Source organism: Silene latifolia, chromosome 7 (genome assembly GCF_048544455.1).
Source record: "Silene latifolia isolate original U9 population chromosome 7, ASM4854445v1, whole genome shotgun sequence".
NCBI classification, from domain to species: domain Eukaryota; kingdom Viridiplantae; phylum Streptophyta; class Magnoliopsida; order Caryophyllales; family Caryophyllaceae; genus Silene; species Silene latifolia.
The window spans coordinates 74,321,560-74,335,499 of record NC_133532.1 but is presented as its reverse complement, the minus strand read 5'-3'; the positions used below and the strand labels follow the sequence as shown (position 1 = coordinate 74,335,499).

The 13,940-nt window shown below is 38.3% G+C and overlaps 1 protein-coding gene across 2 annotated transcripts; it reads right to left on the bottom strand.

Moving 5' to 3' along the window:
* Positions 1-605: 605 nt before the first annotated feature.
* LOC141592301 (E3 ubiquitin-protein ligase RGLG2-like) lies at positions 606-7,614 on the bottom strand. Of its 2 annotated transcripts, XM_074412909.1 has the most exons (12): positions 7,511-7,614; positions 7,021-7,325; positions 5,387-5,471; positions 5,171-5,311; positions 4,960-5,073; positions 4,704-4,801; positions 2,825-2,904; positions 2,615-2,720; positions 2,395-2,522; positions 2,052-2,286; positions 878-934; positions 606-796 (listed from the first exon to the last, which is right to left on the bottom strand). In XM_074412909.1, the coding sequence occupies exons 2-12, from the start codon at positions 7,270-7,272 to the stop codon at positions 716-718; spliced, it is 1,377 nt and encodes a 458-aa protein (XP_074269010.1). In that variant the 5' UTR covers positions 7,273-7,325; positions 7,511-7,614; the 3' UTR covers positions 606-715. The 2 variants fall into 2 exon arrangements, with proteins under 2 accessions (XP_074269010.1, XP_074269009.1); XM_074412908.1 differs by lacking the exon at positions 7,511-7,614 and having other exon boundaries at positions 7,021-7,350.
* Between the last annotated feature and the right edge of the window lie 6,326 nt (positions 7,615-13,940).

The window sequence follows — 13,940 nt, the reverse complement described above, 5'->3', positions numbered from 1 at the left end:
GTGTACGATTCCGCCGGAAATCGATGTGATTGTAAGTCAATTCAAGGTTTGTTGATCACAAACTCGACTCTATGGCTCTCCTCTAGAGGGAAACACCAAGAGGGGTGTGCACACTTGTAACAGAGAATGGTACCTATGAGATGTGAAATCAAATACACATTTCATGACATTGATAAAACTTTGAATAGTAATCCACTAGTTGCATCGTTTCAAATTTAAAACAATCTTAATCTAGCACAGCATCGTTTCAAAGTACTTCTTGTATATCATAAGGACTCTTATTAGTCCTATGAAACAACTTTAAAAAAGATTAGATATATTTTTCAACTTTGAAACCTTGTTTACCACTAATATTAGAACTTCAGAACTGTAATCCCAGCTAAAACAATTTGCCTTCAAATTTGGATTAAAATTACATTTGAACCTGAAAAAACAACCCACAAATTGAACAAAAACCGGGTATGTGCAACATTGTTTGTAAGACTACCATGAATCTTTAACTCGACAACAGTATAACTCAACAAACCAAAGGTGGATTCATTTACAATTGGAAATGTACTGAAACACTATGTAAAGACGCTCAAAACCCGCTCAAAACCCGCAAAGACGGTAAATTTGACATTTTCAATAACTAAAAACCAAATGGATAACAAAAGAATTTGAATATATAAACAGACACAAAGCAGAAAAATATCATCTTCACAGCAAGGCAGAGTTAGTAGAGCTTTATCCTCGTCTGTATCTCGCTTCGACAAATGGGGCAACTCTGTAGATCTTGCCCACATTCAGCGCATGTCTACATAAAACACGGATCATTTAGTCACAAGATCTTGTAACTTGGTCAATAAGCAATCCCCTTCAGTTAGTATGAAATTACCTGATGTCCACAGCCAAAAGCCATATCCTTGTTGTTGGTAAAGCAAATAGGACACATCTGTGCTCAAGGAAAACCGTAAATTAGCAACCTTTTTTAATAACGAAACAAAACTAGATTGAACCCTAATTTAGGTCCAACCCAGTGCATCCTTATGGATTCAGCTGTATTCAGACAGTAGCTCACAGAAAAATGATTATTCAGATTGTAAGAAAGCAGCTCGAGAAAATATATTTCGAAAAAAAGACGGGGAATGAATTGATTCTGAGAACAGTTTCAACAGGCTTACAAAATCGATGGCCATGCCGTAGTTCGGACGGATAAAAGAGATAATAAAGTCATGTTTTCAGCCGAGAACCCCAAATTGACAAAGACCAGCAAAACCGAAAAAACATGGGTTAACAAATTAGAATTGACTGTTCGTGAAGGTCATTTCGCTTTTTCTCCACTAATTCGGTGCATCCAATAGTTATTTAAATAATAAATATTTCCATTTTACATCATCCAGTATGTAGTATGCTTCATCCAACTTGAGCACTTTCACCTAAACCAATATTAGCTTAATGTACTTATGATAGGCAAAATAAAAGATTCTGTTGATCCATTGGTCAGCCCTAACGAACGGAGATAAACAAAACGGAGCAACAGCAAACTAATACCTTTTGACAGAGTCCAGAACTTAACCTACCTTCTATGTCAAATTAATAAGTCCATCTGAATGACTTTTTCAGGCCTAGAGCTAAAGGCTAAAGCTAAAAATTAGGCCACTCAAAAACAGTCAACCGATAAACATATGTAAAGGATTCAAACGCGTGCCTCTTTTCACTCATCTTTCACTAAAATGTGTGACAACTTTCACCACTTATGTCATAACAAAATACTGTAGTTCATTGTCACTCTAGTATACATTTAACACTTGTATCCATCTGACACATGTATGATTGTATCCATCGCGATGCATCAAGAAAATTGGGGTCCTAGAGAACCTAATAAAACCTCCTATTAGCCAGCGTTTGATTCCCAAAACAACCAGACTGCCACATTAGACTCCTTAGTACTACTAGGGGGGAGTGTCGACATTAACACATTGAATGAGAAAAAAAAGTCATAGATTATAGCAAGACAAGTGTACAATGGTATATATATTAAAAGAACAGCATATTGAAACATTACGTACCTGATTATCGTAAGCAGAGCTTGTACCACCTGGCCCCATATCATGGGAAAACCCAGGGTCAGGTGGAGCTGTGCCAGCATGGCTTTTGTTGCCATAGGACACGGGCTGGCTTGACCCAACGCTTGTTGAATGCAAAGGTTTTGAGTAGTTAAAAGATGTTGAATTGGCTGACAAACGCCCATTATTCAGAGGAGGAGGAAGTGGTACAATTTCAGGACAAGTTCCCCTACGCTTACTGCATTAGGCCATAGACATAATAACAACAAAGCTATAATTAAGCAGATATAATAATAATAATTTATGTGGCGCCAATAGTGTGAAAGAGCAGGGGGCAGAAGCTGACCCTAATAAACCAAGCTCCATTGTTGCTTTGTATTGAGAAGGAATTTCCATTAACGCTGATAAAGCAAACTCTGTCTCCTTCCGGGTGTGATGAGTATTCTTGGCCATAATGTCGGTGAAATTCACAAACTAAAAAGATAGAAAATAATAGTCTTACATTAAGTAATCGTGAACATTTTCGAATATTCATGAGCAATATTGCTACAAATTTAGAAGCATACCTGGAAATTATCAAAATCCCTAGCTGGTATATTATCATCAAATTCCCTCATCATATCCCATGGCCCGTCCCCTACCCCAACCAATACAATTGAAAGAGGATATTTGCTGTAACGCATCACATAACGAGCATTAGCAATTAGCAAAGCATATGATAAAATTTGACATAAATCCATGAGGAATAACAAGATAAAAACAATGCAAAAGTCTACCTAGCTGCCACAATGGCATCAACTGTCTTCTGCTCCTGTGGACTAAGTATGCCACGTTCTGTATCCACACTTCTGGTTACCTACAGAAATGGAACACACGTTGAACCTCAAACTCACTTTGGATTCTGTTGAATCCATGGTACTTAAGGAACTATCAGCTGCAGAATGTGGCAACGGTTGTGACAAATTGGTATCGGTCAATGCACCTAAAAACACACGTCTACCTGCGTTCCCAACTTCATTTCTTCTTAATATAGGTCAGTTGTTTTGCCATGTTTGTGGTTTATATCGTAACCTCTTTTTTTTCACAGATACATCACTACACAAATACACGTACGCATGTTCCTTGTTCGGTTGTTCCCATGTTTTCTCCACAAAAACAGTGTATAACATCGATAGATGCAGGAGCTTCCGGTAAAAAAAACAGTGAAGCTTAAATATATCAGTTTATGCAGCCAATATATCGGCTTTTTTCTATGGCCTGAAATTCAGTTACATAACAGCTTAGTTTTTGAAAGAGTAAGAGCGAGGCACTGAGAGGAGAAGGGCTCGAGGTGACAAGGCGCAAGGTGTAAGGTGAAGGCGCACGCCTCGTAGATACGTGGCACAGGTTTTACTAATAAAATTGTGTTTTCTTGATGAAGTTTTGTGCAACATTTCCCATTTTAGGATTTTAAAGTGGGTTAAAGTGTAAAGGTGTTAACATTAAGGATATTGTGCCAAAGAGTGTTGGCGTAATAAACGAACGAGAAGAAAGATATTGAAATTGCATAAATTGCTCTCTATATGGCGAACATAAGATGCGCGAGGCACGAGCATAAGATGCGCGAGGCATTTTGGCTAGTGCCTCACTAAGCCTGGGCTTAAGCGCGCCACTGAGCACTTTTTATAGGACCAGGCTATCTACTGCCTTTAAGCCAGTTTGCGGACGTTGCTACATATGTTGGGAATGCTCCGTTAGTTGTGTACAAACAAAATACGAGTCCATAGGCAGGGTCAGAAACCAAGTGTAAGGGGGTTATGTAACACAAAGAAGCGTTTTAATACCATGGTTATATACTTATATCTTCTTTTATACTCCCTCTATTTCAAGCAATTCACCGCATTTAATAATTTTGTGAAAGAAATTTGAAACTACGAAGCTATTTGAGTGAATTAGAGTGAGAATCACTTTTGTTGACATCGCAATTCTTTTACGAGGTACTCCCTCTATCCCTGCCAATAATTTATGTATTCCATATGTACTTAGTTTGTCTCAAAACACAACAGCAGCCAACAGCGATAATAAAAATGTCGATAAACTAATTCAAAAGAATGCGTAAACTATTGGAGGGAGGTTACTATTCTAAGAATCCACCACAAAAACAACAAATATTGGAGGGAGGCTCATTGTAAGAATCTTAACGGACACTCCATCCATTTTATGTTTATTGGCCCTGTTATAGCTTTAAGTTAAATTTAAGTATTGGCATGAAGTACCAACAATGGTACTAGACTTCAAACTTTAGCAACATTTGAGGTACTGCTAAGAGACAAGAAATCACAATATTTTGACTACTTTCCTTAAGAGGACCTAAACCTAATATTTAGCACAGATCCCCAAAGGTACACTCAGACTACCTAAACGCTGGGGAATATTAGCTTTGAACAGTTAAGGAAAAGGATGTTTATTCACAGAAAATATAACTGCTGAATTTTGAGGGGCCGGACAGACCATTTAATGCAAAAATAAAAATAAAAAATTGAATGCCGAAGGGAGTATGTGAGTTGAATTTAAGCAAATGTTCCTCCTTATGTCAGTTTCCACTTCCCACTAGCACAGACCTAGTTCAAGTTAAAGCACCGCAAGAACGAACTATTTATTAGGGAAATAAATTACCTGTCCATCTGCAATAATCAAGAGAACGTGGTATTGTCCGCCACTCTGCTCAACAATTGTCATTGCTGTCTCAATCACAGGAGCAAAAGATGTTGGCCCTATCATGTAAAGGTACAAAGTTCAAAAATCAACATTGGAAAACAGCTAAAATTAAATAATAAGCCGCCAATATATCATCACTAACACGAGGAATGGCCAATAAAATACAATTGGGGAAGGCAATAAACATAATAAAGGGTAAGAAAGCGTGATGAACCTGCAAGGCGTAAGTGAGGAACAATCTCCCTGTACTGAGACAAGACTTCTTCAAATCCATAGCAAACTCTATCATTAGGGTAGAAGCTAAAGACAGCTTGATCATGTGTTGTCGCTGTCAAAGTAAATTTTACTTGTTCAACACCCAAATTCTATAGCCATAAGCTTCATACACAAAGACTAAAGTAAAAAAGAATGAGCATAATATATACCATCCCCAAATCCAAAACACGGAATCAAATTATCTTCATCAAAAGCAGCAAGTGTTTTCCCTATAATAGATATTGCCTGCTCATAAGGATTCATGCCATCCCCAATATGATGCAAACTCTTTCTGTTAAAAGACTTGGCGCCTGTTAAAGGATCGCAAATTAGGAGAAGTCGTAAACAAATTGTCATGAATAAAGTATAAGTGAGTAAAGATTTACCTGTCCACTCATTGCTCTTTGTAAAGTCGATGCCAACAATAAGATTAGAGGATTCAAGACCAGCACGGGCCAAAGCCTCAGTCACCTGCAAATGATGATCAAGACTCTTGTCACTTTTAATCCAGAATTGTCTCAAATAAACTTACCAACATCTCCCACCTGGCTGCCTACATAAAGGGGTCTGGGATAAACGCCAAACACTCCACTACTAAGAATCACTACACATAACAGCAGCCATACAGAAACAACCAAATATGCCCCACGGTTAAACAATTACTGCCAGCTGTCCACGCAATCAAAGGGTATACAAAGGCAGGTCTGTGAAATCAAAACTATGAATCTGAAGTATATTTTTACTATGGATCTCCCAAGACACGCTGACAAAAAATTCCACCTTTTTCTATTCACATTTAAGCCTGCATGTTGTGCTGACCAGCACATTTCAAACTTTAGGTTTCACTTTTCAAGTATCTATATACTTATTTCACCTATATTTGAAGCCTTGATATTAGTTTCATTATGTTCGCTAGCTTCCCAGATTTTTTTTCAGCACGCTAGTAGGCGCCACCTCTGAGTTATAGCTCGGGTAGCTAGCTAAAAAGGGAGGATGCACCTCGTGCATGGGCTACTGCCATTCAATGTTTCCAGTGACTTGTTGTGTACAATCAGATTATCCTCTTTAAGAAGGGCTAGCCTATGAAAATCCACTTGTTATTTCAAGCTTTGTGCATGCTCGTTGCTGATGAGCTATATTAGAAATGTTGTAAGCTCGTTATTGAATGTCTTCCCTATGGTTGAGCCTAGAGATTCCTAAGACTCCACACGTGTAGACCCGCATCCGTCCTTTGACTTTCTTGCCAAAATAAGTTTTTGGTTTTGTTTTGAAGAAATTTCAAGCAGCCATTCAATAAAATTCTCTATTCAATGATTTTCCATCAGCAACCATTCAAAATAAAAACTTTCTAGTCAAAAACAGAGAGAGATTCCATTATTCCAACACAATTAAAAGCATTTAACACACAACATGAATTTCCTTCGCTAAAGAGATACCCTCAGGTTCAATCATGTTGGTTTTCTTTTTAAAAGATCCTTTTACTCTCCTTGCCTCAGCAATCTTTTCCATTGCTCAACTCAATTTGCACTTCTCTGGGCGCGGGAATGACCATATCCTCCTCAAAACTTATATCATATCCACAGAGAAATACTTGATTGCCAGAGAATAAAGACAGGATTACATCCCCATGGTAACTCATTTTTCTCTTGAGACGTACCACTCTTGGCCTACCTCCCTCTTGGGGTAGGCATAAATTATGTAACCCCATAACAATCAGATACTAGCAATCGGCCATCTTGAAAAATTTACTACTGATCAATCATCAAGGCTTCATACTTATCCTAACAAATTCAAAAGCAATTCTAGGATTGTCCTGGAAAAAATTCATCGTTTCTGAATATAAAGTTAATTGCTAGCATGATTCAGGCATACTAATTTTCGCACTGCAACTGTCTATTATAATGCATGCTTCTGACATTTGGCTAACCTATGTCTCTAATCAGTATATGCAATAAGCAAACAAATGAATCTGAAAAGCACATTATAAGGTTAGAAAAATTTGAACAAGTTTTATAATTACCTGATCAAGGGAAGCAAAGTCATCAGCAATCTTTGAATATCGCCTATCAAGCCTCTTCTTTTGCTCATGTGTATACCCACCATAACCAGACGACGTCGAGGTAGTGGGTGGCATTTGCGGTGGGGCCGTGTTACCGTAATACTGTTGGTTATCAGGAGCATAATATGGGGTAGAATACCCAGGCTGATACTGATGCTGATCCCTAACCGACGAAGTTGACCTGAAAGACTCCTTTGAACTGTTTCCCCCCATTTAATAAACTAAAACTGCTTCTGCGATAATTAATTCTTATTTCTCTTCACCTTCTGCAATATTTTTTTTGATCAATATCAATCAATATGAATGAATATTTATAGAGGACAGAAAACTGAGATACTTAACGACTAAGATATAATATAATAATAAAAATAATATAGGGAAATAAATCCTACTCAAATTCCAGTATTGAAAACCCAGTATTATAAACTTGCAAATATGGAAGATTGCGTACCGTAATTGGAGTGACTACCTTATGTAGTTGTATAAATCTAAATCCTAGTGTAATTCAGAAAAGCCAGAAATAGCGGCTGTAGAAGATAGAGTTGTACAAGCAATACAAGTCTACTTCCAGGAAACAACTTCCCACTAATTACGGCCCTTGAATATTATTTACATTCCCCAAATCATATCTTAAATAATACTGTATCATAATCATAATATATCATGTATAAACAGAAATATATCTCAATTATTATGGGGTCGTTTGGTTGCATATAGGAATTTGTATTGCCTAGGAAGTCATAAAACACGTGAATTTGGAATTCATGAATTTGGAATTCATGTGAATTGCAAAAAAATGTTTGGTTGCCATGGAGGAAGTGCAATTCATGTAGGCATTCTAACTCAACTAGGGAGGTCTAGGTAAGCAACTTCCTCTATTGGAGGAATTGGAATTCATGGGAACTTCCAATTCATGTGAACTGGGGTAACCAAACAACATACCCATTTTGCAATTCACATGAATTTAAGTTCCTGCATTATTTAGTGGGTAACCAAACGACCCCTATATCTCTGAGTAGTAAAAGACACAATTTACGTTGACCCAAACCTTCAAATCTTGGGTCTAACTTTCTATTACCCGGAATTTACATTTACAATCTATTCAATAATTACCAAATCTAGAAATCACTACTTTTAACCCATCTTCCATTTCCATTTTAATGCCACATTTCAAGTTTCGAGAGATATGAGTCGAGTTCATGCAAAATGAATTAGCAGAGCCAACTAAGATGTAAGGAGTAAACGAACCTTTGGGAGATTAAACGGCGTCGTTAGGTGCTACGGTAGGAGACGGGGTTTGTCTTCTGGATTACCACGAAAAACAAGGAAACAATCAAACTAAAACAGTTGCAACTTTTAGAAGACTAGTTTCGGAGAAAAGAAATAATAAAGAATTGCGATAACAATAGGTCTTGGTATAGATAGGTGGAGCAAACAGACGGGTACCTCTAATAAAATGGGTAGGGGGGATAAGGTGGGGCACCCCCATGCTTCCCACTTCATGGCAAATGGGTATTTTGTGAGAGGAAAAATGGTATCCGTCTATACATATAGACGGATAGTATCCGTCTATAATGAGAATTTGTGTTGCGATAAAAGGTTTAGTGTTTTTCGTCTCACTTTCTGCTATTGTTGAGAATTATTTAATGCAAGAAAAACATGTGGAAAGAGCCAAAAATGCAGAAAAAGGAAATAAACGGAAAATGAAAAATATCAAGATTGAAGATTGAAAAAGTTGGGAAGTGAGCACGTGGAGGGAACAAGGAAGTTTGGTGGGTTCAAGACTTCAACTCTGTCTCTCTTGTTCAACGGATAAACTCATAACGTCATTGTGCCCACCAACACTTTTTTTTTTTTTTTTTTTTTTCAATCGTAAAGAAAGGTTTTCATACATGTGGCATTTGACTCATTTGGTCAAATGTACTTCAATTATTAATATTGTAAACTAAGATAACAAAGTAACCACATCGGGTTATAGAAGTGTGTTGCTGGCGTACGGATGGCTGGACGCGAAAAACAATTTTATCATTCACAAAAGTCTTGAAAGGCGAAAGCGACATCAAAGGATAACACTCATCTTTACTTGTCTTAATTGATGAAGTTTCGAGAAATACCGCAACAAGACCCAAAAAAGTGTCTCGGAGATTCATCTCCTTGGGCACGTGATACCCGTCCTCGAAAAACCAACGAGCCCCAGATACACATCAAGATACTCGTCTTGATCGATAAAGGTTCGGAGAAATACCTGCTACAAGACCCAAAAGTGTGTCTTGGAGATTCAACTCCTTGGCTGTGGTAAACATCTGGAATCCTACAAGATCCTTGATCAATTGAGAGAGAGCAAAGTGTACTTACGCCACACGGGCGTAGAAAAGGAAGGCGAAACACAGACCAGAAAGGTCTGCCTCGAAAGGAGAGAAAACTCCCTACACTTTGGAACACAAGCACAACGGACAAGAGGCTCGTAACCCAGAACAACGAGTAGGTAAAAAGCTAGCAAAAGAGAAACCCACTGCACCAGTCCCCTGGCCAAATTTATCTCAGAAATCCGAAACGAGATAGGTACAACACAAACCGGATGTAAAGTTACCCTTACAATTATTAACCCGACCACTAAAATAAACAACACATAGATAAGGGGACAGGACACCCCAAATATCCACGGTGAAGTCATTAAGATAGACCTATAGGAGGTTATTATTCGGTACAAGAAAAGACACATGACGTACAGAGAAAACATTAACAAAAGGAGGAAACCACCGCCTCCGACCCAACCAACGCCACATCCAAAAAAACCCGACTACTCAAACAGACGGAAAAGAATCCCAGAAGCCAAGGCCTCACTCCAACCAACGAACGAGACGGACCCCACAAACAAACCACGGAAAACACGGCAGACAACACGAAAACCGAAAAAACCTCCGAGACTCCAAATTCCAACCGTACTCCCCCAGGACCATCGGCTTACATGCAACAAAACCAACCACACAAACAACACAGACCGACACTAGTTGGAACAGGAAATGGGACCGATTGGTGGGGGAAGGGACGAGGGGGAGGGGAAACACCAAACCATCCCAAAACCAACACAACAACCAACTAGCGACACCAGAATGAGCACAACTCATCAACACAAGACCGACGACTTGGAGACGAAAAACGACAACATACCAGGGGCGGGGGAAGGCGCGAGGGAGAGTGGAAACACCCCGGACTGAATGTAAGGCATTCGATGACATGACAGGAGAACGGAGGAACAGAACGACCTCGGAGCAACAATACGAAACACCAAAACAGTCCACCGGTTGATCGAGAAACCCAGATCAGTCACCAGCAAAAGGAGTAAAACCAAGCCAAAGAGGATCGCAGCACACAAGAGACATGGTCAATCGCCGGAGATAGGTTAAGGAAGAACCCATCTCCGGCGATCGGGTAGGGGTAGCAGGAGAGGAGGTGTATGGAAGGAAGAGGCGGCGGCGCAATTAATTGAGGGTTTTGTTTTGGGTTGTTTTCCGGGAAAAGAAGAGAGAGAACGGACACTCGTTTACGACTTTACCTAATTTATTTTCGCAATACTCCCTCCGATCCAGACAGACGTAAACACTTCCCTAAAACGGACGAATCAGACCAATGTAAACATACCATATTTGGCATGGAAAATGACAAACTTACCCTTACTTTCCTTATCAATTTACAATTTACAATAAACTCACACACTCACCTAAATCCATTTAATACCCAATCCACTCACCTAAACCCATTTAATACCCATCCATATCCTAATCTACCCATATTAACTCACACGCCCATTAATTCACCCTTTCCTCCAAAACCCTAATCATCTAACAGACCAACCGCCTCATTCTACATCTCCCTCTCTCTTCCGTCTCTATCTTCATCTTCAACATCATCCAGTCCCTCATTACTGTAAACCGTTTTTATCTTCAACGTCCCTCACTTGCATCATCTTCATTCATTCGTTTTATGTTTTCCTCTCTATTTCAACATCTTTCCATCTCTCTTCCCTTTCTACTAAACTCTCCCTATCTACAAAGTTACTCCTCTCTGTAAATCTTTTATTCTTATCGTTTTTCTTATTGTTTTGCCATGGATGTGCATGGATCTAGTTGTTCCTCTGATTGTTTAAATTGCACAGTTAATCGTCCCTCATATTGCTGTGAATATTGCTCTGTTTGTGACGAAAGTTGTCCAGAATCTGCTCATATTCCTGATCCGTTACCCGTCACTTTTAATCGAAATGATTTGGGTACGAAAGTTCAGGAAACTCTTAACCAAGATCTTGTTCCTAACACTCCTGGGTTTGAAAATTTGTCTGGTTCAATTGGGTCTGATAATTTTTCGAATAATGATCTTGATATGGAGGAAATTGTTGCACTTTATTCATCGCCAACATCTTTTGTTCCTGACTCATGTGCTGAAGAAGAGGTGGGATGCGAGGGTAAAGTCATTGCATGTCGTGAGGTAGATGAGTTGTTCCCTCTAAATAAAATTGATGATGAAGAGTCTCCAAAATCAAAGAAATTCAAAATGTTTGGGCTGAGATTTCTTGCTAAACGCAAAATCCGTCTTGAAAAGGAACGACTTGAAAATGAAGGTTTATCTCTGAAACTCTTGCTAATTTTTTGGATGGCTTTAATCGTTTTTATCATGGCTTTAACTGTATTGTTTGTTGTTGTTCTTTGTTTGTTGTTAACATTGGTCTGGTTGTTTGTTGTTTATATTGTTGTTGTTATTTGTTGTTTATACTGATGTTGTTAATTTGTAGATCATCTAGTTGGTATTGTTTGTTATTGTTCTTTGTTTGTTGTTAACATTGGTCTGGTTTGTTGTTTGTTGTTTATATTGTTGTTGTTGTTTGTTGTTTAGACTGATGCTGTTAATTTGTAGGTCATCTAGTTGGTAGTGTTTGTTGTTGTTCTTTGTTTGTTGTTAACATTGGTCTAGTTTGTTGTTCGTTCTTTATACTGCTGTTGTTGTTTGTTGTTTATACTGATGCTGTTAATTTTTAGGTCATCTTGCTGTTATTGTTTGTTGTGTCGCCCAATGATGTTTTCTTTGAGGGTACTTGCTGCATGTGTTTAACCCCAATATTGAAATGGGTACTTTATGCCACCTCAATCTTAGATTGGTTAAGGAGGCATGAAGTGGAACCATTTTAAAGTTCAATGATGAGAGGGTTTTTATTCCCTGAGAGCTTCAGTGTTGCTGCCTTTTTTCTGTTGATGGTAATTGTTGTTCCTTTTCTGACTCAATGAAGCATTTTGTGAGAGTCAAACTTGGAAACCTCATGTTGTTCGTTGTGTCACCCTGTGATGCTTCTTGAGGGTACTTGCTGCTAATTGTGTCTTACCCCAATATTGAAATGGGTACTTCATGCCACCCCAAGCTTAGATTGGTTAAGGAGGCATTAAGTGAAACCATTTTAAAGCTCAATGATGAGAGGGTTTTTATTCCCTGAGAGCTTTGTTTGGTGCCAGCAATGATAACTTCTTCACTGTTGTATTTGAACATGACTTAAAGTTTTTTCAACCACCAAGTTTACATTTGAACATGAATTGTTGCATTGCATTTCATTTCATTAAACATGTTTACATTGCATTCATTAACTAAAACATTTAATGATTATTTCATTACACATTGCATTACACATATCATTGCATTACATTAACCAAAATAAATGACCACAATTGAAAAGGATCATTCAATAAGATGTTTAAGTAGTAAACATGCAGAAAAATCTGATCATGTTTCCTACTGAAACATCCAGCCAAAAATAAAAAGACTACTTGAACTTGTCATTCCCTTGTAAGATCATTGAAATATTCTTCGTCACTTGCAACCACAACTTCCTCTACTGCAGGTAATAGTGTCATACCTTGTCTTAACTTATTAAGAGTATTACCCTCACCAATTTGATCCAAATCTGCTAAACGCTCCCTCACTAAGTTTGCATCAACTGTCAAGTTTAATGGGAGTATTCCCTGCCTTAGGGCTTGCCTGGATTGCCAGTAATATTTTCGGGGGGAAATATTCTAGTGTAATGATTACTAGGGAGTTTAATACAGAGGGAAAATTTATCCCAGTTTTCAGGTTTGGTATATAAGGAAGATCATTACAGGAGTAATCATTCCCCATATTTCGTACAATAGTAATTAAATGAAATTTTATGCAATATCTTGAATTTAAAATTTGATTTTAGCAAAAGACATAATCATATAAGTTCTCATAAAATTATCATACGGAGGACAATGTTTTCCACCAACATTATTCAAAGCCATTAACAAACTAAAAAAAAATGCCACCATGCTTCATTCTATCGAGGTACCACAAATCTATAAAAAAAAGGATAGCTGGGAATCTACATCTTTCCTTGTCTAATCCCTGGCCTTCAAACAAAGGCAAGCGAAATTCCCGGCTTAATGAAGTGGAAATGTGATCACAAGCCTAAATTAAGGGTTTTGCATGAAAGCAAGCGGCAGGAACGGGCTGATGATCGGGTTGAAAGACTTGATTGGGTTCTCAAACAAAACTAAAGGGTCGCGACCCCACGAGGGTGAGCTAATGTTTTCTTTTAATTTGAACAAAAGAAGAAGAGACGCATTTTTGAAAGCCGAGGTTACCGGAGGTAACCACATCACTGATTTATCCAACGAAAGCAATCGACATGATGATTCCTAGCGAAAACTCGCGAAAAGGAAAAAAGCCGGAAGCTTCGATTGAAGAGATGCGATCTTGCACCATCTTCCACTTTTCTCGAGATCCAGAGTTTTTCGAGAAAAGGTCATATCCTTCAATATCATGATTGGGTCAACCAGGCCAGATCTGTTACCTCCAACACAACTTTAATCCCTAGCCAAAAT